The sequence below is a fragment of the Phyllobates terribilis genome, unplaced genomic scaffold, assembly GCF_046119375.1.
Source record: "Phyllobates terribilis strain yellow unplaced genomic scaffold, ASM4611937v1 Scaffold_3__8_contigs__length_932513732, whole genome shotgun sequence".
NCBI classification, from domain to species: Eukaryota; Metazoa; Chordata; class Amphibia; order Anura; family Dendrobatidae; genus Phyllobates; species Phyllobates terribilis.
The window spans coordinates 527,133,973-527,160,399 of NW_027362763.1; the positions used below are offsets into that span (position 1 = coordinate 527,133,973).

General features: G+C 41.6%; 1 protein-coding gene across 10 annotated transcripts in view; it reads left to right on the forward strand.

Annotated features, from left to right (window-relative positions):
- The window catches only part of EYA4 (EYA transcriptional coactivator and phosphatase 4), a 563,063-nt gene that overhangs the window by 435,964 nt on the left and 100,672 nt on the right, over nt 1-26,427 (forward strand). For all 10 annotated transcript variants that reach the window (XM_073671270.1, XM_073671274.1, XM_073671277.1 and 7 more), the window contains one exon: nt 16,951-17,087. In XM_073671270.1, coding sequence (XP_073527371.1) covers nt 16,951-17,087 — 137 coding nt within the window. The remainder of the gene's footprint in view (nt 1-16,950; nt 17,088-26,427) is intronic.

Sequence of the window (26,427 nt, forward strand, 5' to 3'; positions counted from 1 at the left end):
AGGAAGAACTGCTTGCTGCCGTCCGGGCGATGCAGCACCGGGGCAGAAGAGAAAGCCTGTTTTAAGGAAAGAAAGGCTTCCTCTGCTGCGGGCGGCCATTCTCTGGGATTAGTGCCCTTAAGGGTGAGCGCGGAAATTGGGGCAGTCCGGGAAGAGAAGTGCGGTATAAAGAGGCGGTAATAGTTGGCGAAGCCCAGGAATCGCTGAATAGCCTTCAACCCCTCTGGTCGAGGCCACTTCTCGTTGGCAGACAGCTTCTCAGGATCCATTCGTAGGCCAGTCTGAGAAATTATGTAGCCCAAAAACGGAAGTGAGGTCTGCTCAAAGAGGCACTTCTCATATTTAGCGTAGAGGTGGTTCTGCCTGAGCCTGAGCAGGACCTGACGAACATCCCTCCGGTGAGTCTGGAGATCCGGAGAGAAGACCAAGATGTCGTCCAGGTACACCACTACGCAGGAGTAGAGAAGGTCCCGGAAGATGTCATTGACCAACTCTTGAAAGACGGCGGGAGCGTTACAGAGACCAAAGGGCATTACCAGATATTCATAGTGGCCGTCCCGGGTGTTGAATGCCGTCTTCCATTCATCCCCCTGACGGATACGGACCAGGTTATACGCCCCACGGAGGTCCAGTTTGGTGAAGATTCTAGCCCCCCTCAGGCGGTCAAATAATTCAGGAATGAGCGGGAGGGGGTATTTATTCTTCACTGCAATCTGGTTAAGGCCTCTATAATCTATACATGGACGGAATGAGCCGTCCTTTTTTTAGACGAAGAAGAAGCCTGCTCCCGCTGGGGAGGTAGATTTCCGGATAAATCCCCGGGCCAGATTCTCCTCAATATATTCAGACATGGACCGGGTCTCTGCTGCGGACAAAGGGTAGATACGCCCACGGGGAGGAGTAGAGCCGGGTATCAGGTCGATTGGACAGTCATATGGTCTATGAGGGGGTAATGTCTCTGCTTCTTTTTTATTGAAGACATCCGCATAAGACCAATAGGGAGCCGGTAGACCGGGTAGATTGACTGGGGTAGGAGAAGGACGAGCAGGATGAACGGGAACTAGACAAGTCTTATGGCAGTCCTGTCCCCAGCGAAGGACCTCTCCGGTCTGCCAGTCAAGCACGGGTGCATGTTTCTGGAGCCAAGGTAGACCCAGCAAGAGTGCGTGAGAGAGTCCAGGTAGAACATGAAAGGAGATGCTCTCAGAATGCAGCATTCCCACCTGCAGAGTTATGGATTCTGTGATGAGTTGGATAAGATGTGGTAAGAGGCCCCCATCCACGGCGGCGACAGATAAAGGTACGGCCAGAGGTTTAGTAGGAATGCGGTACCTCTCTACCAGGGATTGAGAGATGAGATTACCAGCAGCTCCTGAGTCAAGTTGAGCCAGTTCGAAATAGCGGTTCTCTCCGCAGGTGATAGAGACCGACAGCATCAGGGATGGAGAGGGTTTACTTTTGTCTAGGGCGACCTCTCTGAGCGACCCTAGACACAGGCGTTTCCCGATCTCTCAGGGCAGGAACGGATCCGGTGCTCCTTACTGCCACAGTAGAAGCAGCTCCCCTCGGCACGGCGTGAGTCTTGACGGGTTTTGACCATCTTGGTCTGGTCGACCTGCATAGGCTTAGGTGAGTGTGCCTGGGGAGTAACGGAGGGAGTGACGGGTTTCTGGAAAGTAGGGGCTAGACGTGGAAACCTCCTCTCACGGGTGACCTCTTTGGCGCGCTCCTGGAACCGGATGTCTATCTTTGTGATTGGCTGCAGCAGACCATTGAACAAGGCCGAAGGAGGAAGTGAGGAATATGGGTTTAAAGACAGATGAGTGGGAAGTGTCAATGGGGATGTTGAAGTCACCCATAATGATAGTGGGGATGTCAGTGGAAAGGAAGTGAAGCAGCCAGGTGGAGAAGTGGTCGAAGAAAGTGATGTCTGGCCCTGGGGGGCGGTAGATGACAGCCAGTTGGAGATTGGAGGGGGAGTAGATGCGCACACAGTGCACCTCAAAAGAAAGGAGAGTACCAGAGGGCGTTAGTGGGATTTGGGTGAAGGCGCAGGTATATGACAGGAGAAATCCACCTCCACCATGTTTGCTGCTGGGGCAGGGGGTGTGAGAAAGATGGAATCCGCCATACGAAAGTGCGGCTGGAGAAGCCGTGTCAGAGGGGGTGAGCCTGGTTTCGGTGATGGCGAGGAAGGAAAGTTTGTTAGTAATGAAAAGATCATGGATGTAGGAAAGTTTGTAGCAGACTTCTTTCTGACTTTCTTTCTGATCTCTGCTAATGACTGAACTCCATCTACCTCAACCATTGCTCCATGTGAGCACTGTAGTTTACTTCTTCAGCTTGTTTTTGTCAGACATTGCTAACTGAAACTACTTTCTTGTGGGAAAGTCCACACCCTTTAGTGGAGTCTAAGGCTATGAGTTTTTGGTGAGTTTTTTTATGCTGCCTATTTTTGAAAAAATGCAAGTAACCTATTTTACTTAATGGGTGCAGAAATGGTACAGTTAACGGCAGTGTCAAAAACTGACCAAAAGATCATCATGGGAACGTATCCTAAGGGAAAAGAGCACACAATCGCCTAAATTCTGCTATCTAGTTTAGCCCTAAGTCAAACATGTTAGTGACTTGGATATCCCACCTAGTCAGTTAGCCATTGTTATGATATTTAGAATTGTTGCTGCCTGCTTATGATTGGTCATCCTCATGCATGAGAAAAAGTACACTCCTCTGTGAAAAATCCCTGGTAATGCCCCTTTAACTTAACATAACTTTACAAGCCAATATTTCTGCAATGTAGAGGAGAAATTACAACATAAAAACTATGTTTTACTCACCTCTGCAGCCACAATTCCATGATGCGTCCAGATTAAAATGCTCAAACTGGCGAAAGGTCCTCTTTAAAGAGAATATATCATCATAAATACATAAATGGCCCTGATCTACTATAATGTGTGGATAGAAAAAAAGACAGATTTCAAGGAGGTATTTCTTCTCTGAACTCCCTTTCACCCCTCCACAGTACACTGGTATCCCGCATTATAGCGCTTCAAAGTCATTTTGCATGATGCTAAATGCAGCAAGAGAATGGAACTAAGTGATCTTATTACAATGAAGGCTGTTATGGGGTACTGATTTGAATACTTTGGCAAGACACTTTTTGTAGGCACTGTTGATGGTGCAGTTGAAGGCACTTAGGTTGGACCTGTTATGAGGCTATTGTGGCAAACGCTATTCTGGAGACACCTATGGATGTAATTTTTAGATCAACAATGTGGCTGAGTCTGCTAAGGTAACACACTGGCTGACATTGTTATGGGGTCACAGTGGTTATCACTTTTATGTGGAAACTGAGGCTCAAAATATGGTGCATTTCTTAAATGAGTATTCTAAAGTTCGTAGTTTATCCCTGAAAAGTGGGGTAATTTTCAGAATGCTGGAACTTCATCCGATTCCAAAAATTTGGTCTCTAAAGAGCCCCATGTGAATTGTGCTTTGGCAAATCATTTGCTATCCAAGCATGGTGCTCTGAATGATCCTGTGTTCAATCATATGCACTGCCGCTCCAAGCACTAGTCAAGCACAGCTCTCAGACTTCTCCAGTGGTCCCTTTAAGAATGAATGAAGCGGCAGTGCATATGATTGACCGCAGGATCATTCAGCGCACCATGCTTGGATAACTTACAAACTTGAGGATACCCCCTTAAGAAGTGAAACAAATGTTAAGCTTTAGTTTCCTCATATAAGTGACAGCCACTGTGACCCCATAACAATGTCAGGCAAGGTGTTACTTTAGAATTGTGAGGTTTGGTAGCCTGTAGACTATACTATTAGGATTTCTTTTTTTCTTCTTTATTCTTTTTGCAATGGTAGCTTAACATACAGCTGCTGGAGAGAAGAGCTAAAATGAGGCACCATATAGCTACACGCAAATAGTGTTCTTGTCTGGACCAGTAAAAAGTATGAATTATGGAGGAATAAATGTAGACTTGGACTATACATTTAATGGTCTGCAATGTCACCTCTATAAAAGTATAGTTTGACTCTACAATTATATCTCTGTACACACACTATATAGACAAAACCATTGGGAAATCTACAAATTACACCCAGGGCCGGCTCCAGGTTTTTGTGGGCCCTGGGCGAAAGAGTCTCAGTGGGCCCCTTTAGCACATACCACGATTCATGATGCACAGATACCACAGAGAAATATATATATATATATATATATATATATATATATATATATATATATATTACAATCTAAAGATTTCACTTACTACATTACATGAGTGATATCTATTGTAAATTCTACAATAGCTCAGAAACCGGCGAATCCTCACAGCGCACAGTGCAGACCGGACAGTATAGTCCTCCATACAGTATAATGGACCCCATATAATGCTCCCTACAGGATACTGACCTCCATAAAATGCTCCATACAGGATACTGGTCCCCATATAATGCTCCATACAGGATACTAGCCCCCATATAATGCCCCATACAGGATACTGACCCCCATATAACGCTCCATACAGGATACTAGTCCCCATATAAAGCTCCATACAGAATACTGACCCCCATAAAATGCTCCATACAGGATACTGGTCCCCATATAACGCTCCATACAGGATACTGGTCCCCATATAACGCTCCATACAGGATTCTGGTCCCCATGTAACGCTCCATACAGAATACTGGCCCCCCATAAAATGCTCCATACAGGATACTAGTCCCCATATAAAGCTCCATACAGGATACTGGTCTCCATATAACGCTCCATACAGGATACTGGTCCCCATATAACGCTCCATACAGGATACTGGTCCCCATATAACGCTCCATACAGAATACTGGCCCCCATAAAATACTCCATACAGGATATTAGTCACCATATAAAGCTCCATACAGGATACTGGTCTCCATATAACGCTCCATACAGGATACTGGTCTCCATATAACACTCCATACAAGATACTGGTCCCCATATAATGCTCCATACAGGATACTGGTCCCCATATAACGCTCCATACAGAATACTGGCCCCCATAAAATGCTCCATACACGATACTAGTCCCCATATAAAGCTACATACAGGATACTGGTCTCCATATAATGCTCCATACAGGATACTGGTCCCCATATAACGCTCCATACAGGATACTGGTCCCCATATAATGCTCCATACAGGATACTGGTCTCCATATAACGCTCCATACAGGATACTGGTCCCCATATAACGTTCCATACAGGATACTGGTCCCCATATAATGCTCCATACAGAATACTGGCCCCCATATAACGCTCCATACAGAATACTGGCCCCCATATAACGCTCCATGCAGGCTGTTCCCCCCTTATAATGCCCCATGCAGCATGTCACCCCCTTATAATGCCCCATGCAGGATGTCACCCCCCTTATAATGCCCCATGCAGGATGTCACCCTCCCCCTTTTAATGCCCTTGCAGGATGTCACTTCCCCCCCTTATAATGCCCCATGCAGTATGTCACCCACCCACCCTCCTTATAATGCCCCATGCAGGATGTCACCCCCCCTATAATGCCCCATGCAGGATGTCACCCCCCCTCATAATGCCCCATGCAAGATGTCACTTCCCCCCTCCCCTTCTTATAATGCCCTATGAAGGATGTCGCACCCCCCCTCACCTTATAATGCCCCATGCAGGATGTCACACACCCCTCCTCCCTTATAATGCCCCATGCAGGATGTCACACCCCCCCACCATATAATGCCCCATGCCCCCATACATGAAAAAAATAAAAAAATCCAATACTCACCTCACTTCTTACCTGCTGCTGGCGCTGTTCCAGACTCCAGCGTCGCCCGCGTCTTCCCGCTCTGCACTGTGACAGGTCAGGAGAGAGCGCGCGCTGTGTAAAGACATCACCGCGCCCTCTGACCTGAGACGTCACAGTCAGAGCACGCGGAAGACGCTGTGGAGGCACGGGGAGGGGTAAGTATTGTGCCGGCTGCCGGGGCCCTGAGCAAGCGGGGGGGGTTGCGGGCGCTGACACCGGCACCGCACCGCTCACGGGTCCCATAGTGTGGCGGGTGCCCAATGGCAGTGGGCCCCTCTGCCTGCTCAGGGCCCCGGCACTTGCCCGGGTGCGCCGGGTGCTGACGCCGACCCTGACTACAGAAACTTTAATGGCATCCCATTCTAAATCCATAGAGGTTAATATGGAGTCGATCCCGCCCTTTTGCAGCTAAAACATCATGTACTCTTCTGGGATGGCTTCCTACATGATTTTGGAGTGTGTCTGAGGGAATGTTCATCACATTCGGAAGAGCATGACTGAGGTCAGACACTGATTTTGAACGAGATGACCATACAAAAGTATTCAATAGGGTTGAGATCACAGTATGCTGAAACATTATAATTTTCCTTCACTATTACTATGAATTCTAAGCCAATTCTAGAAAAACAACCCCGTAGCATTACCCCTATACCACCCAAAGTTTGCACAATGCAGTCAGGCAGGTAAGGTTCTTCTAACATTTATTGAACCTAATTTCTTAGATTGGATTGCCAGATGGTGAAACATGAGTTGTTACTTTATAGACAACATTTCCATTACTCCAGAGTCTAGTAGCAGAGTACTTTACTTTAGACCACTCCATCCTTAGCTTTGTGTTTGGTGGTGTTAGTCGTGCATGCAGCTGCTTGGCAATGCCATAAAGCTCCCAGTGCAAAATTTTGTGCTGATGTAAATGTCAGAGGTGGGTTGGAACTCTGCAGTTATTGAGGCAGCAGAGCGTTGGCAAGTTTTATGCACTATGGGCCTCAGAAATTGGTGATCCCACACTGTAGCTTTACATGGTCTGCCGCTTTGTGGATAATTTGCTGTGGTTCCCAAACACTTCCACTTTTTAATAATATAACAGTTGATCCTGGAATACTTAGGAGGGACTAAATTCTGCAAACTGATAGGATGCCACCATGGTAACTTAATACAAGACCATTGTGGAATTCAGTGAGGCCCTAAGAACAAGCAATTCCTTCACAAATGATAGAGAAGGTGGACTGCACGACTATGCCACTGGTGTATAATCAATGTGACTGATGAAAAGACTGAATTCTCATGTTAAAAGTTGTGTCCTAAAATTATATCCATACTATATAGTGTGTATTTATTTATTGATTTTACCCACTGATATAGCACCATTAATTCTACAGCGCTTTATAGACATCAGTGTATATGTATATATACACAAATATATACATAGGAACACAAACTTACTATACTGTATGTACAGAAGTTTTGGAACACAAGTTTTTAGAGATGAATACAGGTTTTTTATTCAATCACAGTGAGAGACATATACGTGTGTGCGTTTGTGGGTGTATGTGTATATATATTTCTTTACCAAGAAATGAAGACAGCATTCTTTTTCAGCTGAAGTTGAATTGTGATTTGATAGCTCACGTGGGCTTCGGGAGACGTTTCGGCTCCAAATGTAAGCCTTTCTCAAGCCTCTATTGCTTGATAGTGCTGCTTTATATATTTATATATATATATATATATATATATATATGTGTGTATATATATATATATATATATATATATACATAATATTTATGTAATGAGTCACCAATTTACATATCCATACACAGATCTGATGAATAATGTTGTTGTTCAACTGACTCAACAGTACGATGCGAATGGAACCACCTGAGGAGCATCTGATACAATCTCTGGAGCCTTGCAAAGTATTGTAACCAGCTCTACTCTCAAATTTAAAATATGTTGACCTCAATGAGTTCCCCTGTGTTGTAATAAAAGATATATGGTCAAGTATACATTGTGAAACTTAGTATAGGTTATGTACAAATGACAAATACTTGTTTTCATTTTATAATCTCCATTTCTTTAATGAAAATCTTTAGGTACTAAAGGTTTGTCTAATTTGCAGAATTTATTTTATACATATAACATACAAAACTTTGATTAATTTGGGCTTTGAAAAATTCTAAGGACAGAAACAAATCTGTTCCTACTGGAAGAAATGACTGTAAACAGTGTAATATATCTGAGTATATATCTGAACACACATTCATGCTTACAAAAGGTTAATGCAAATCAGTATTAGGAAAACCAGACAGTTGTTCAAAAACCATGCAGTGCTGACTTATGCAATTCTAAAATAGATGCATACCTTACGTTCAACAGGACAGCTGCTCATTCTGAATTAGAGATTAGCTTAATGAAATAAAGTTGGTTCTGAAGAAAGAAACAGTGAAGTGAAGGGCACAACAGTTGAGGTTCACTTACAAAGTGGCTGGGCAAAACCCCAAGAATATTAGTGCTAGGAAGACTGAACATTGATATACAGCTACATCACAAATTTATATTAGCGATGCACAAACATCTCCCAAATAAAATACATTTGAATGTATGTATATGCTCTAATGTACAGTATATAACAGAAATCTTGATGTGAAATATTCTATAGTTTGTGAAGTATCGATAAAAATTGCATTAAGGAATAGTAGTGGTTGACATATGGATCTGTGCATTAGTTCTATATATAAATATTGAAAGTTGCTTAAAGTCATTTTGCATCATTTTTTTTAAAGGAAAGCACTGCCCCCCACCTTCTGGCTTTCTGCTTGCCAGTGGTGGTGCACATATGTTTCATTGACAGTTTGGACCAGCGTCATGATTGTACTGCTGATCTGGACTGCAGTTTTGCCTCTGCAGCAACAGAGGAGAGCAGGGGTACTATAGCTGACCAAGATCCAGCAATTTGGCCAGGTTCAGACAAGCATTTACAAGCTCTATATTAAAGAGCTTGCAAGCACTGTGCTACTTAATTAAAATACCTTAGACAATGAGAAGCACACAATAAAAAAAAAAAAAAACTCCATTCTTGATATTGGTGAGGTTTTTTAACAATAATTAAATTGTAAAATTGTTTGATTGTTTTTACAAGTTCTTTGTAATTTTAGCATTTAAAGAATTTAAGATTGAATCACTCACTACAATATTTTGCGATTACTATGTAATGCCAAAGCACTTTTCAACTGACCCTTTACAAAATTACTTTCTAGTTAAGGGGTGAAACCTTTTGATTGCGCCACTTTCAGGAAGTATATTAGAAAATAGCTAAGATTATGGCATTGAATAGGTAGGGATTTAGATAAAATTGACTTTCTCCTTTGGGCCACCCCTTTAACGTGTTTTCAATAGGGGGTGTGGTGAAAGCCACTGCAAAACACTTGTGATCAATGGCTTACCTAGAGGGAGAACCACATGATTGAGTGTATGAATTCAACAATCAGGGCTGTCACAAAGCCTTCATACATACTAGATGGTCATCTTCTTCAGAAATCGGTGGGTTCAGTAGGCTCTTACCTAATGTGTATGATGGCCTTTACTCAGTTACCTAATTCAAATGTCCTGCAGCCAGATTTTGGCTTTCTTTATTTTATTAAAGAGTCAGTCTTTTTCCATTCCCAGAAAATAATAATTTATATTTGCACATTAGTGTTTTTAGTAGAAGAATACATTTGTTGAAGTTCTATGCCAGCTAGTAAGGCCCACCCTAAGATAAGGCCTTACAGAAGACCACTTTACCCTAAAAAGGACTAGCACAGGAACTAATATATTTCCTCCAACACATGTATAAATAAAAAATGTCATATGCAGCTAATCATAATGCCCATATATTCTCACTTCAGTGCTGGGAAGTGGTGGCCATCAAAGTTCGCTATCATTGGGGAAGAAGTGTGGAAACATGTATCCATAAACTTTCAGCAGTCAGTCTTAACATTGCAAGATGATTTTGTTTTGTTTTTAGTTTTTTTCTTTACATTTAATAGATAAATACTGTAAATTTTAAGGCATTGAAAAATATTTAGATTTGAGAGTCCTCAGTGGTTGATACCTTTTAATGGCTAACCAAAAAGATGGTAACAAATTGCAAGCTTTCTAGACTATTAGGGTCTCTTCATCAGGCTAGTATAATGCAAAATCTGAAGAGTCAACAATAACCAAGGCATTGAAATAAACCTCCCTTACAAAAAAATATGTTTAACAATACATAATATTCTAGTTTATCATTTCACTTGAGAAAAAAAAAACGTGCCCTCATTTTCCTTGTAATATTCCGCTCCATCCAGTGTCTGCAATGCCGTGTTAGGCAGCACCACAGCAGAAATGGTACAGAACAGCTGCCTCTTCTATAATGCCCTTTTGGCTTGTAATGATTTGCTTTTTTTCCAACAGCCCAAGAAGCAGATGTGGTAAAGTGTGATCAGTATATGTTTGAAAACTATAAAAAAAAAAAAAATGATGCCAGAAGTGGTCAAAGGGATTGTAAAAATCTTGGAGTCTTGATTATAGGAGAGGAAATGGATTTATGGACAGCTGGGGAATGCAGAAATAAGGGATTCTGCCATTCAGAAAAACACAAAGGTTATTGTAAATTTCTCAAGTCAATCGGTATTTAGTCCCCAAACAAAAACCCCATTAAATATACGTATGAATTCACTGCTCCTGGTTCCTTACTATTTATATATGAGAAAGGATTTTCTAATTTTTCCCACATGCCATTTAAAAAGTGAAACTGGGATTTGCATGTAACAACGTCATGTTTGTTTTTAAGTAGGATGCTGTGCAGTGTTTCGTACCGAGTCACCGAGGTACATTTAAAGTGCACTGTGCAATTGTAAAACCCTATTGCACTGCAGAACAGGATGAAACTGCATTTTATTATGGGAGAAAACATGTATAAACAACGTGATCTAGTAAATTATTCCTAGCATATAGTAAATGTACATTTTGTTGGGTGTAGTGTCTGGCATATTTTGATTAGCACATAGAAACATAGTGTTATGGGCTATATTCCAAGCAGCCATATGCAACCAACTATGCCAGGCATTAACTGAAATGATGTCAGCACAACAACTCTTAATGCACCAATTGTGCCTGAACTAAAGGTACTATCACCTCTTTAACTATACTTTTGTGCTGTGAACACACGAAACAATAAAACGCATAAATCTAAAACCAGAAAAGTTTTCTCTGAGCAAATATGAGATTACTTTAGATTTTAATATTTTATTTGTTCTGAAATTTCAGCTTTACAGTAGGCTGAGATACCGCATCTAGTTATATCACTGTTGTGTTTGGAAACCTGTAGAAGCATAAACTTACATACAGGGGCTTCTCACAAAATTAGAACATCATCAAAAAGTTAATTTATTTCAGTTCTTCAATACAAAAAGTGAAACTCATATATTATATAGAGTCATTACAAACAGAGTGATCTATTTCAAGTGTTTATTTCTGTTAATGTTGATGATTATGGCTTACAGTCAATGAAAACACAAAAATCATTATCTCAGTAAATTAGAAAAGAACACCTGCAAAGGCTTCCAAAGCATTTGAAAAGGTCCCTTAGTCTGTTTCAGTAGGCTCCACAATCATGGGGAAGACTGCTGATTTGACAGATGTCCAGAAGGCAGTCATTGACACACTCCACAAGGTCCCAGAGTTCCAATTTTCATTTGGAAATCAAGGTTCCAGAGTCTGGAGGAAGAGTCAAGAGGCACACAATCCAAACTGCTTGTGTGAAGTTTCCACAATCAGTGATGATTTGGGGAGCCATGTCATCTGCTGGTGTAGGTCCACTGTGTTTTATCAAGACCAAAGTCAGTGCAGCCATCTACCAGGAAATTTTAGAGCACTTCATGCTTCCCTCTGCCGACAAGCTTTTTGGAGATGGAAATTTCATTCTCCAGTAGGACTTGGCACCTGCCCACACTGCCAAAAGTACCAATACCTGGTTTAAAAACAACAGTTTCACTGTGCTTGATTGGCCAGCAAACTCGCCTGACCATAACCCTGTCTGCTCTGACAAGGCTCGGACAAGGCTCCCTTCTAGACAGGAGACAGTCTCTAACTATCAGTTATTAGTTCATTTTCAAGCTAGACCTGGTCTCCTTGGTCCTGTATGATTTTCTATATGCTGTTGTCTGATCTTGGCCTGTATTATGACCATCCGTTTTCCTCCTGATTTTGTCCCTGATGTGACTTTTTGGTATTGACCCAGGATGATGATGACGACCCCTTGCCTCTGGTTTGCTCCTCCAGCCAGCAACCATTCCATGGAAGTAATCCAGTGGACCACATTGTAAGTCCAGATCCCTTTACTGTGGTTGCTCTGGAATCTGCCAGATGGCATGGCTTGCTCCAAGTCTGTCCAAGGTAGCCCTTTTTGAGCCTGAGGCCTCTGACAGACGTAACCAAAAATTTAACATAATAAAGTAAACTATACAACAAAGAGTAAAATAATCTCCTTTCTGGGTCTGTACCAGGTCAACATTTTACTTTCTTAAAACAAGTAACCCTGGATTTCTTAAATCTAAATATTTCTATCTGTATATGACAAACTACTTTTTTGTGATCGCTATACCTTTGTACACTACAATCTTGAGAATGTCCTCAATGCTGGTGTTATGCTATCTGTCTAGACTTGGGTACAAATTCTGCTACTTAATCTAAAAAATAAAAAAATTCTATATTTATGAATGCATTGCTCAAAGATTCAACATTTAAGCAAAATATCATAGGTGCAATGACAAAATCAGATAGTATGCTAAATGAAAGTGAGCTTCAATACTATTAACTGGTTCCCACTGTACATAAACGTCCACGCTGCCTGGGCTCTGTGCAGCGCGGACGTTTAAAAACGGTGGGTGGTCTCGCAGCGCTCAGAACCCCCAGGGTCCTGCAAGCGCTGCGATTCCGGTGCAGAGCGTTAGCTCTGACAGGGAACATCATTGGGACCTGATTGGATCAGGTCCCAGTGATGTTAACCCTTTGCTGTCTTCTATATGCTGCGATCTATAGTGATAGGAGACAGCAGGAGGAGAGGGGGTCATCTTACTTACCTCCGAAGACCTCCGATTCCTTCCAGGACCTGGGGTTGCTATGGCAGCTGGAGGTCACATGACCGCCTCCAGCTCTGCCATATATGGTGTCCTGTCTGGCTCAGCCTGCAAGCTGAGCCAGACAGGAGACTCTGACTGAAACAGGGAAGATCTCATGTAATGTAATGTAATATATGTCTATTACATTACATGAGATCAGTGATCAGAAAAATAAAAATTAATGTACCATACAGGGACTAAGTAAAAATGTAAAAAAAAGTAAAAAAAAAAGTTTTTAAACTGTTAAAAAAATAAATCACAAAATAAATAAAAATAGATAAATAAAATATTAAACCAATAAATCCGTATATTTTTACAAAACCAAAAAAAAGAACACATATTTGGTATCGCCACGTCCAAAACAACCCGAGCTATAAAACTGTCACACTAATTAACTCCTTCTGTGCATACCGTAATAAAATAAATAAAAAACGGAGCAAAAAAATATGCTTTTTCATCATATCGCCAAACAAAAAGTGGAAAAAAATGCGATCAAAAAGCAAAATAGAAATAAAAATGGTACCGATGAAAACGTCATCTTATTCCGCAAAAAACAAGCCGCCATACAGCTCCATCAGTCGAAAAATAAAAAAGTTATAGTGCTCAGAATAAAGCAATGCAAAAAAAATATTTTTTTCTATAAATTTGTTTTATTGTGTAAAAGCGCCAAAACATAAAAAAATATACAGTAAGTGTAGTATCGCTGTAAACGTACTGACCCGAAGAATAACACTGCCTGATCACTTTTACCACACGCAGAACGGCATAAAAAAAACCCTCAAAGAGCAATTCCTGGATTGGTTTTTGTTAATTTTACCTCCCAAAAAACGGAATAGAAAGCGATCAAAAAATGTCACGTACCCAAAAATGGTGGCAATAAAAATGTCAACTCGTCCCGCAAAAAACAAGCCATCACATGACTGTCGGCCGAAATATGGAAAAATTATAGCTCTCAAAATATGGTGATGCAAAAACTAGATTTTGCAAAAAAAAGCGTCTTTTAGTGTGTGACAGCTGTCAATCATAAAAACCCGATATAAATCTGGTATCTCTGTAATCGCACCGACCCGAAGAATAAAGTAATCTCATCACTTATACCGCACGAGGAGCGGCGTAGAAAATAAATCAAACCAATTCTTCTCCTGCTACTGATTTGTTTATTATGTCTCCGAAAGATCGCAGTAAGGCTCTGCTCACATTTATCCTGCGCTCTGCGCTGAGCACTTACACCAGAGTTTCCGTGTAAATCTCTGAAATACGTGATTCAGCCAGAACCCATGATGGAAGATTCCCTGTAATGAGGCAGATATAGACCACTGTGGACGCCGTCTAGCCTGAGATCCCACGGTGTCATTTGTTTTAGGCGTGCATAAAAGTGCGGTTGGCCAGTTTTGTGCACTTCTGAAAAAAAGGACACCGCTAAACAGAGGCCAGATGGAGTCCAGAGTAACTCTGCTGCCTCATAACAGTGAATGGATCCCGCAGGGGTTTCATCTGAATTACATCACTTGGAAATTTAGATGGAAACCCCGATGTAAGTGCTCAGCCTAGAGCGCCGGATAAATGTTACATAAAATGTTTCCAATAAAAGCTTCAACTCAGTACTCAAAAAAAGCTAGTCCCCACTCAGGTCTGTCATCTGTTAAAAATATAAGGGACTTCCAAGATACTGGTAGCAGAAAGGCTCTGGAAAAGTGAAATGGCCCTTGCCCCCCAAAAGAAATTCAGAAAATTTTGTGCTCCCAAATCCAAATGCCTATTCTACAATAATTTGTTCTCCAATTGTCAAATAGCACTCCGTCCCCCCCAGATCACGCCGTATGGCTGAGCGGTACGATACAGCCACATATGGGGTATTGCCACTTTTAGAAGAAATTGTGTGACACATTTCGGCACCATTTTTACCCATTGCCCTGTGAGAAAATGTAAAATCTGAGGGTAAAACATTTTTTTGTGGTAAAAATATAATTATGCTTTTTTCACTGCCCAATGGTATAAATTAAAAAATTAAAAAATACTCACTATTTCCCTAGATGAATTCCTTGAGAGGTGTAGTTTACAAAATGGGGTCACTTGTGGGGGTTTCTGCTGTTTCGGCATGTCAGCGACTCTTCAAATGTGACATGGTGTCTGCCACCTATCCCAGCCAACATAGCGCTCCTTTCTCTTCCGAACCCTGCCGTACACCAAAGCAGTGGTTTTCCCCCACATATGGGGTATCGGCGTACTCAGGAGAAATTACACAACAAATTTCATGGTGCAATTTATCCTATTACCCTTATGATAATGCAAAATTAAGTGATGAAAAACGGTTTTGTGGGAAAAATTAGAAAATTTTATTTTTACAGCTCAATATTATAATCTTCTGTGAAGCACCTTGGGATTCAAGGTGCTCACCACACATCTAGATAAGTTCCCTAAGGGGTCTAGTTTCCAAAATGGTGTTACTTGTGGGCGGTTTCCACTGTTTAGGCACATCAGGGGCTCCCCAAATGCAACATGGCATCCGCTAATTATTCAAACAAATTTTACATTCAAAAAGTCAAATGGCGCTCCTTCCCTTTCAAACCCTGCCGTGCACCCAAACAAAGGTTTGCCTCCACATATGGGGTATCAGCGTGTTCAGGAGAAATTGCACAACAAATTTCATGGTGCAATTTTTCCTATTACCCTTATGATAATGCAAAATTAAGGGATGAAAAACGTTTTTGTGGGAAAAATGTGAAAATTTTATTTTTATAGCTCAATATTATAAACTTCTGTGAAGCACCTTGGGGTTCAAGGTGCTCACCACACATCTAGATAAGTTCCCTAAGGGGTCTAGTTTCCAAAATGGTGTCACTTGTGGGGGGTTTCCACTGTTTAGGCACTTCAGGAGCTCTCCAAACGCAACATGGCGTCTGCTAATTATTCAGACAAATTTTATATTCAAAAAGTCTAATGGCGCTCCTTCCCTTCCGAACCCTGCAGTGCGCCCAAACAGTGGTTTTCCCTCACATATGGGGTATCAGCACGCTCAAGAGAAATTGCACAAAAAAATTTGGGGTCCATTTTTTCCTGTTACCCCTGTGAAAATAGAAAAAATTGGGTCTAAAGTAACATTTTTGTGAAAAAAGTTAAATGTTAATTTTTTTCTTCCACATTCCAAAAATTCCTGTGAAGCACCTGAAGGGTTAATAAAGTTCTTGAATGTGGTTTTGAGCACCTTGAGGGGTGCAGTTTTTAGAATGGTATCACTTTTTTGTATTTTCTGTCATAAAGACCCCTCAAAGTGACTTCAAATATGATGTGGTCCCTAAAAAAATGTTTTTGTAAATTTTGTTGGAAAAATGAGAAATCGCTGGTCAATTTTAACCCTTATAGCTCCCTAACAAAAAAAAATTTTGGTTCCAAAATTGTGCTGATGTAAAGTAGACATGTGGGAAATGTTATTTATTAACTATTTTATGTGACACATCTCTCTGATTTAAGGGCATGAAAATTCAAAGTTAGAAAATTGCAAAATTTTAAAATTTTTGCCAAATTTCCGATTTTTTCACAAATAAACATAAGTTATATCGAAGAAATTTTACCAGTATCATGAAGTACAATATGTCACGAAAAAACAATCTCAGAATTAGGGGAATACGTTGAAGCGTTCCAGAGTAATTACTTCATAAAGTGACAGTGGTCAGAATTGAAAAAATTGGCCCGGTCACGAATGCAAAAACAGGCTCTGGTGCGAAGTGGTTAAAGGACACAACAAAATGTGTGAAGCTGTTCCGGTTCCTGTGTGCTGAAACTCCTTCAATCAGATGATGGGGTGGTGAGGTTTGGAGGCTGATTGCCTGCTAATCTGATATTGTTGGCCTAACTTCAGGTTAAGTCATCAATATTAAAGTCCTGAAATAAAATCTTAATAGTTTATCACATGTATTAGTGTGTGTATCACAAGATGGGGAACTATAGAACTGTTTTTTTTTAATCTAATATGTGTTTCCCTTTTTTTAGGGGATTTTGACACAGTACAGAGTCCCTCAACGCCTATCAAAGATCTTGATGACAGGACGTGTAGAAGTGTTGGGTCAAAGTCTCGGGGAAGAGGAAGAAAAAATAATCCGTCACCTCCACCTGACAGCGATTTGGAAGTAAGAACGTATTTATGAATACACTGAAATTTCAATTGCTTATGAAGTTTCTGTTTTAGCTGAGGTGTATGAGCATGGCTGTCAAACAACTATCCCTGGTCAGGTCTTTAAGCCTGTAGTCAGGGTATTTGCTGTCTGGCTCAAGAATAAGGAATAGGTTATTTTTTACTTGTACATATTTATTTTTATAGACCGTTGTTGCCAACATTTAGAAAATTCCAAGTTTACTTTCAGCTATGAAGATTCTGAGCTGGCTACTGTCCCAGATACTATTGAATATGGATTTACACGTGCATTTTAGTAGTTTAATATTAGGGGTTTTGAGCAGTTTTAACATGCCAAAATAACTGTCCTGTGTTTCATTGCATGTAGGAGTTCTTTTCAAAGGAAGTTGCTGATTTAGTAGATGTGGACGTGTGCTGTGCTTCTTATAAAATATTCAATTTAGTCTACGTATAAAGCACCCTTTCTACTCAATGTCATCTCGCATCACATTGAGGTATCAAACAACTGAGCACACAAATAGGTACATTTCTTGCTGCTTCATCAACACCATTACCAAAAAATACTATAGGATAGTACAAAGTGCTGATATTCTGGTATATGGAACCCAAACTAAAACCATCTCCCGGTATTCACCCTATGCTCTCGGCTTGTAGTCCACAGGTTATTCAGCCACTACCCAAAATTAGTCTTATTCTGTTTTAGAGTTTCTAGAATTAATTAAAAAAAAAATATATATATATATGAAGTCCTATTTCATTTTAAAAGGAGCACAACTTACACCTCTCCAGTTTAGAATTTTACCAGTTACATTTTTGCTTCCATGAGCTTTGAGAATCCTCCTTCAAGGAGGTAAAATGGATTTTTGATAACTCAAAAACTTGTGAGCATCCTTGTAAATATTTATAATAACATTTTCTAAAATCTATTCATCCCCGTTCTTTTATACCCACAACTTACAGTGGAACTTTTTCTTGTTATCTCCACTCTTTATTTATTTCTTTTGTTATCTCACAAACTCTTGGTTTAAGCGGCTGCAGAAGATGGTTACGAGAAGCACAGCACTCATACAGAGGACAAAACAGATGCTGAATCTTTCACTGCCATCATCTGTACTCCAAATCAGTACTTTCTGATATCAATACAGCTGAAGGCAGGCAAATAGACCGGGGATACAGAGGGGTGTTGAAGCCACTTGCATTCAATTTTTTACAAGAATGAAGACAAATTCTCTAATAAAGTGCTTTGCTAAGTGTCATAACGTTCCATGGAGAACAAAAGTATTAAAAAAAATATGAAAGCTTAGTTGCCCTTTCAACAGTAGCACCAAATTCTATACCAAGTACAATATTAATACAACGGCCTCATTGTATATGCTGTGCAACAGACACTGTTTATTTTTTGTTGGAACTTCTACTTCATTTCTATAAAACTTAGTGGTCTTGAAAGGATTATTTAGTAATTGAAATGTCTACTCAAGTGTATCTGTGCACAAATAAAACAAAGAGGGAACCGAATGGCGAACAGGAGCTCAGTCCCATATCCCATACAGCTGCATGTTCTTACTGTTAATACACATGGAAGGAAAAAGTTGCCAAGATGCATAATGTGACTCAATAAACAGAACCGGCATTGAGGGAACAGTTCCATATATTAGCCAACTTTGAGAAAACCTGCCAATACTGTTCCAAATTCACTTGATAGTTTACATTACAGTAAAGTAATATAAATAACATCATAAAAGTATAATATTAAAGACAAATGCAGACAATGTACTAGCAATTATATTTTCCATGTGCATCCTGTATCCTAGCCATATTGAAGATGCATGCATTTAAAGTAGGAACCTACTCATCTCAACTTTCTTTTTTCATATAGAGTTTAAGAGTTAGAAATATAAAGAGATTAGATTCTTAAAAGGAAAATTCTGACCAGTTGACATGTTTTTCTTAGCCAACAAATGTCACACATCCCAGCATTTAAAGTGGTCGAAGAGGAACACTTGAGGTGGTTATGAGCTAAAGCAAACACTATTTTTAACGCTTGCTGCCCTAAAATAGTAGTGGAACTTAACGTGGTCTGTGTACTAAAGCAGCTGCATTCTTAGACAGTTAATACACTTTAATAGAGTAGATCTTAACTTTGTACATTTCCACTGTATTTGCATGTATAACTGGCAGTACGTTTGGACATAAACATACAAAGTCAAGTGTTTTAGTTTAAAGACAATCCTTTGTCTAATCACAATTGCTAGAATGATCAGCTAATTTCTAGGAGTCTGTTTCATGGAATCTTCATCTTAACAGAGTTTTACTGCTATACATTTCACTTGCAATGGAAACATGAATGGCCATCTATGCTTTATATGGATCGGCTGGGTCCATCCAAGCTTTTACATAGCAGCTGTCTACTCTAAATGACAATTGTTGAGGGGCCTCAAATGAACACCACCTCAAAAAGCTCCATACACTATATTAAGGAAGTTATTAACATCATATCTTTGCGCACAGACACATTAAATATTTAAAGAATAAGCAAATGATTAAATTAATTAATTAGTGTCATATATTTACAAAAATGGATCTGTTATGAATTTGACAGATCAGCTAGAGTTTTTGGCTGTATATTTGCTCCACAATTGGGATGAAATCAAAGCTATTATATCTAGTATCTTTGTGCAACTTCTGCTTATACCTCAAGATACAATGACTGTACTGCTTGAGACAATTCAACAGAATCTCTGTTCACATCTCCTATGTCCATAATTCTAGATCTATTTGATAAAATTATGGCTGAGCAAAACTTAACTCAGAGATTGGATCTGATCACCAATGATCCAGGAGCTGGTAAAATTTTAAAGAGGTTTTCCAGGACTAACATCCTTAGTAGTGGTCAATATCAGATCAGTGTGGGTCTGAGAAACAGTGCCCCTACAATTGAACTTTATCTGCTCTAGCAGTGGCTGGATATAACCAATGCAGGGAACAGTAACAGCATGAATTTGCTCTGCACACTGTTTAGTGCAGGGGTCTCCAACCTTTCTGACCTTGACAGCCACATAAAACTCTGAGATAGAGTTACAAGCCACATCCAATCCCGTGAGTAGTGACATCCAGCTCCCACCCCGCCCATCCTCAGAGTAGTGACACCCAGAGTTGCCATGAGCAGTATAATGAGAGCCAAAGCTTTCCCAAAGAAATCACCAAGGAAAAATACTTACATTGAGGGATTCCCATCTTACCCCCATTTAGTATTCTTGCATCAAGAACTACCACTACACTGTCCAGTGGCGTAACTAGAGTCTGATGAGCCCCTTCTTGGTATAATGTCCCCAAATCTGGGCCGCTTCCTGGTACAATGTTCCCTGTCCTGGGCCCCTTACTGTAACAATGTTCCCCATCGTGACCCCTTCATCTATCAATGTCCCCCATCCTGGTATAATGTCCCATATCATGGGCCCCTTCAAGGTATAATTTTCCCCATCCTGGGCTCCTTCCTGGTATAATATCTATTCTGCCACTCTTTTGCAATACATTAAAAAAATTAAACAATTCTTTTTACCTTAAATATCTCAATGGTGAAATCACAACTAATATCATATAAAATATTTTTTTTCAGTGTTCATGAAAATTCCATAAAATAACAGAACAAACATTACTTCCTGATGATTTCCCTGTCGCTCTAAAATTGCTGCTCTGGTGCTACCTGTATCTCTTTACTTTTTTTACAGTGGTCATGTCCTTTCTACACAAGTGACCACTGCAGCCAATCTCTGGCTGCAGAATTCTTGTGCTTTCCACTGCAGCATCAAAATTTTGGTCAGAGATTGGCTGCAGCAGCCACGTTTGTGATAGCATGTGAGCGCTAAAGACAGACAGGGTGCACTGGAGAATTCAGATTTCATCAGGTAAGTAACATTTGTTTTGATTTGTTATTTTAGGGCATTTACTGTCTTTCGGCAAATTTTCATCAACCTGGGAAAATAATTTCAATATAAAAGGAATACGTAGAAGATCTTTAAAAGGAAAACTATCAGCAATAACCAATACACTCTTCACCAAAGCCTATGGAGGTCATTTCTGTGCAGTGGCATGGATTCTGTAGTAATGTTACAAAAATGCTATGGATCAGTGTTAAAAAAACAAAAACAAAAAAAACATTTTTAAATAAAAATTTAAAATTTAAATAACACTGACATCTGTCACTTGACATATTATAAACGTGTTTTTATATTCCGTGTACTAACTGCAATGTCAGGGAATATTTCAGTAAAAGTGAGTATTAACTTGATGATCTAAATCCAGTAAAATTGACACTTTGTTACTGTCACTTGCCATAATTATACATTTCTTTTGCTTGGTGTAAGTGCAATTGTTCTAATAAATCTGGTATTTTTTTTCTTTTGTTCCTGGACCTTTCTGTACCTGAGATATGGTCCTTTCTTCTTTGTATTTATAGTAGAAATAAGCAATTTTTTTTTTAATTCAAATACGCCAACATTGACTAATTTTCCCAAAAAATTCTATTAGTGGTGAATAAATTCTCCACAAATCTCAATATCGCAAATCTTCTAATTTACCAGAAAAAAAATAAATGACACTGACATCTCCTAGAGCTGTATTGAACCCTTTTTTAGGTCTTTAATAGTGATGCGCAAGCATGCTCGCTACTGCTTGGTGCTCGCCCGAGCATCTCACTACTCGAGATGCTCGGCGTTCGCCGAGCATTTCCGGGGTTGCTCGGTGGGATCTTGGGTCACCTCCCTGCATGTTTGGCGCTCTTTAGAGCGCCAATCAACATGCAGGGATTGCCTGCCAATCACTATAATGCCGTAGCCATGTTGATTGTGTCATTACAGTGATTGGCTGGCCGCACAGCGTCATCAGGTCTATATCAGACCTGGCGCCGCCATTTTCGTCACAGTCACTCTGGAACTAGACAGTGTAGGGAGAGCTGCTGCTGCGTCAGGGAGAGATTTGCTTGTGTATTAGGTAGTGTAGGGAGAAAAACCATACATTACACATATCCATCTTAACAAACAGTCCTTTTGAGTAGAGATCTCCTGCAATAAAAATAAAATAATAAACCAACATCATCCTTACCTTTCCATGGTTCCCAGGACGGCTTTAGCTCTGCTACATTCACATGACTGGCTGGATCGCAGCCGAAAGCTGCCATCCAGCTTGCAATGCCGCAGACACTGAGAAGTGCAGGCATGCTTGCGCTCCTCAGTGTCTGGCTGTGATGGCATTCATGAAATGATTAAAAAAAAAAAAATTGACGTGGGGCTTCACCCTCTTTTTGTGTCCAGCCAGGTACAGCAGGCAGTAATGGGCTGCCCCCATCCCGCAGATGCCTATTTGTACCTGGCTGGATACAACAATATAGGGAAGCCCTTTTTTTTTAATTATTTCATGAATTTCATGAAATAATTAAAAAAAAAATACGTGGGGCTTCGCCCTATTCTTGTGTCCAGCCAGGTACAACTAGGCAGCTGGGGGCTGGAATCCGCAGCGCAGGGAGGCCCAAGCTTTCTGGGCCACCCCCTGCTGCAAATTGCAGTCCGCAGCCACCCGAGAAAATGGCGCGTTCATAGAAGGGCCATCTTCTGGCGCTGCACCCAACTCATCCAGGGCCCTGGTGTGGTGGCTCACTGGGTAATAAAGGGGTTAGGGCCAGCTTGGTATTATCAGCTGGCCCTAAGCCCAAAATTCATGGGGTCACGCCAATATTAGACATGACTGCCATTAATTTCTAGTAAAGTATTTAAAAGAAACACAACACCCAGAATAAAGTCCTTTAATTGAAATAAACACACATTTTTTTAATGTTCTAAATTAAACCATACTTACCATCACGCCCATTCCAGCTGAAGCCAACGATCTCCTGCAATAAAAGTTAAATAATAAACCAACATCATCCTTACCTTTCCATGGCTCCCAGGATGACTCCAGCTCTGCTGCATTCACATGACAGGCTGGATCGCAGCCGAAAGCTGCCATCCAGCTTGCCATGCCGCAGACACTGAGAAGCGCAGGCATGCTTGCGCTCCTCAGTGTCTGGCTGTGACGGCATCCAGATGAGCCAAGTTCATGTGCAATGAACTCGACTCACCTCATGCACGTCACTGACAGCGTGGGAAAATTCTCCTGCGCTTGCCGTGAGCTTGAGAGAATTCGCCATCTTCTGGCGCTGCACCCAACTCATCCAGGGCCCTGGTGCGGTGGCTCACTGGGTAATAAAGGGGTTAGGGCCAGCTTGGTATTATCAGCTGGCCCTAAGCCCAAAATTCATGGGGTCACGCCAATATTAGACATGACTGCCATTAATTTCTAGTAAAGTATTTAAAAGAAACACAACACCCAGAATAAAGTCCTTTAATTGAAATAAACACACATTTTTTTAATGTTCTAAATTAAACCATACTTACCATCACGCCCATTCCAGCTGAAGCCAACGATCTCCTGCAATAAAAGTTAAATAATAAACCAACATCATCCTTACCTTTCCATGGTTCCCAGGACGACTCCAGCTCTGCTACATTCACATGACAGGCTGGATCGCAGCCGAAAGCTGCCATCCAGCTTGCCATGCCGCAGACACTGAGAAGCGCAGGCATGCTTGCGCTCCTCAGTGTCTGGCTGTGACGGCATCCAGATGAGCCAAGTTCATGTCCAATGAACTCGGCTCACCTCATGCACGTCACTGACAGCGTGGGAAAATTCTCCTGCGCTTGCAGTGAGCTTGAGAGAATTCTCCTGCGCCCACGGCAAGCGCAGGAGAATTTTCCCATGCTGTCGGTGACGTGCATGAGGTGAGCTGAGTTCAATGAATGTAGCAGAGCTGAAGCAGTCCTGGGAACCATGGAAAGGTAAGGATGATGTTGGTTTATTATTTTATTTTTATTGCAGGAGATCTTTGGCTTCAGCTGGAATGGGCGTGATGGTAAGTATGGTTTAATTTAGAACATTAAAGAATTGTGTGTTTATTTCAATTATAGGACTTTATTCTGGGTGTTTGTGTTTTTTTTTTAACTTTGATTATGGGGTTAGTAATGGGGGTGTCTTATAGACGCCTCTCCATTACTAACCTGGGCTTGATGTCAGCTGGCATTATAAGCTGACATCAACCCCAACCCTATTACCCCACTGCCACCGCTACAGGGCAGTGGGAAGAGCAAGGCTAAGTGCCAGAATTGGCGCATCCTATGGATGCGCCATTTCTGGGGCGGCTGACGGCTGGTGTTTCTAGCCTGGAAGGGGGCCAATATTCATGGCACCCTTCCTGGGCTATTAATATCAGCCCCCAGCTGTCTGCCTAGCCTTTGCTAGCTATTAAAATAGGGAGGACCCCACGTCATTTTTTTGGGGGGTCCCCCATTTAATAGCTAGTAAAGGCTAGGTATTCAGCAGGTGGGCTGATATTAGTAGCCTGGGAAGCTCCGTGGGTATTACCCCCTTCCCAGGCTTCAAACATCTGCCCCAACCGTCTGCTTAACCTCCGCTAGAGACTAAAATTACGGGTAACCCCACGCGAATTTTTTTTTTAATAAATCCTTTATTTTAACACTAAATGACAAGTACAGTAATCAACACTATCACTGTACTTCTTATATATGTGACTGACATGTTTCTATCTATCTAATCTATGTGTGATGCTCTATTCTTTCTGTGGCGCCCCTGAGGGTTCGACCGCCAAAGGGATGCTGCACTTCTCTAATGGAGTGTAGTGTTCCTCTTCTGAGGTAAGAACAGTGTGATGGTCAGGACACTTCCTTCAAATTCAACACCACACTACTCCCACCAGAGGGAGCTAGAATGCACTAGGTGCTGCCCCTCCTGGTTATTGGGAGACAGGGGAACCAAGAGATAGGGGAACCATTTAGTGGGTGAGGGTGGAGGACTCACATTTTAGTGACACTTAATAATTCATATTTAATACACAGCCATCTTGGTCTTTGGTCTCTTTTGTCTTTTGATGGTTCTTTGACTGTTCCTTATCGTGATCTCTCCTCCCTGAGCGTGGATCCTGTGTGGACATGCAGAGGACTGGGACACAGCCCCTCGTACCTTGGCCTTGGGTCGAGGGGCAGGCTGCAGATAATGTTTGTCTCAGCCCGGTCAGGGACCATGACCAAGAAGGCCTGGAACTTTAGAGTGTAGCTCCACCGCAAATGGATCCCAGGGAAGATGCAGACGGAGCGGTGTACGCCACCTGTTCTCGCCAACCTGATCTATTCAGAAGAATTCCGGCTGCAAGAGGGGTACTGGCCCCCGACACCAAACCTTACTACTCCACGTTCTGGTCGGGAAAGCCCGGTAGGCCCTGAGGATCCCACCGGGTAACGGAAGGAATGGCATTGCCACCCATACCCTTTTTCTGAGTGAAGTTCAGAGGGAGACCCGGCGTTTCTACACACACACAGACAGGAAAGGACCAGGTCTGAAGTCTAGGAACACTCTGGTGCAGGGTCCTGATTTAATACTGGACTTACTCGGAGGTTGTCGGACCCCCTTCGTCTCTGGTGACCGCAGAACCCCGTGAGGAGCAGGGAGTCGCCTTCCTACTGCCATCTCTTCCGTGAGTAAAGCCTTGGAAGTTCACCCCTATGGCCTCTGGACTCTTTATTCTGCACTACACCGCACTACGCAGCACCAGACCTCCTGGACTACTACCCCCTCGGTCCTGTTCCTCTGCCCTGAGGCCCTGCTCTGCCTGTGGGGAGTAGTAACAACGTTGGCTGCCATAACACCATGCCTCAGCGGACTGCAGCAGCGCTGGTGGCCTTCACCAGGTGCCACAGGTGGCGTAGTCGTAATCAGCCACTGAACCCGGATACCATCCTTTTTTTTCATGTGACGGCCCTGGGCACGGAGCGGGTATGGGCCACGGCTGCACCCCATCTCTCCATCACAGGACCCCATCTCCCAGGGTAAGGGGCTTACAGGAGGCTTTGAGGCGTCACATTTCTATTCTAAATTGTCGGGTACCGATGCTGAATTGCCGGCTGGCTTTTTTAAAGAGACGGTGCATGAAAACACTATTATTTTTTTTAATAAATCCTTTAACACTATATGACAAGTACAGTAACCAACACTGTCACTGTAATTCTTATATATGTAACTGACATGTTTCTATCTATCTAATCGATGTGTGATGCTCTATTCTTTCTGTTCTAAATTGTCGGGTACAGCTGCTGAATTGCCGGCCGGCTTTTTTAAAGAGAGTGTCTTCTGAGCAGTTTGTCAGCTTTTGGACACTTTGAAGGTGTTTTCTTTGTGTTTTTATTTGCCTGACATTGGTTTTAACGGTGTTCGACAGTGTTCTAAGGTGTTCG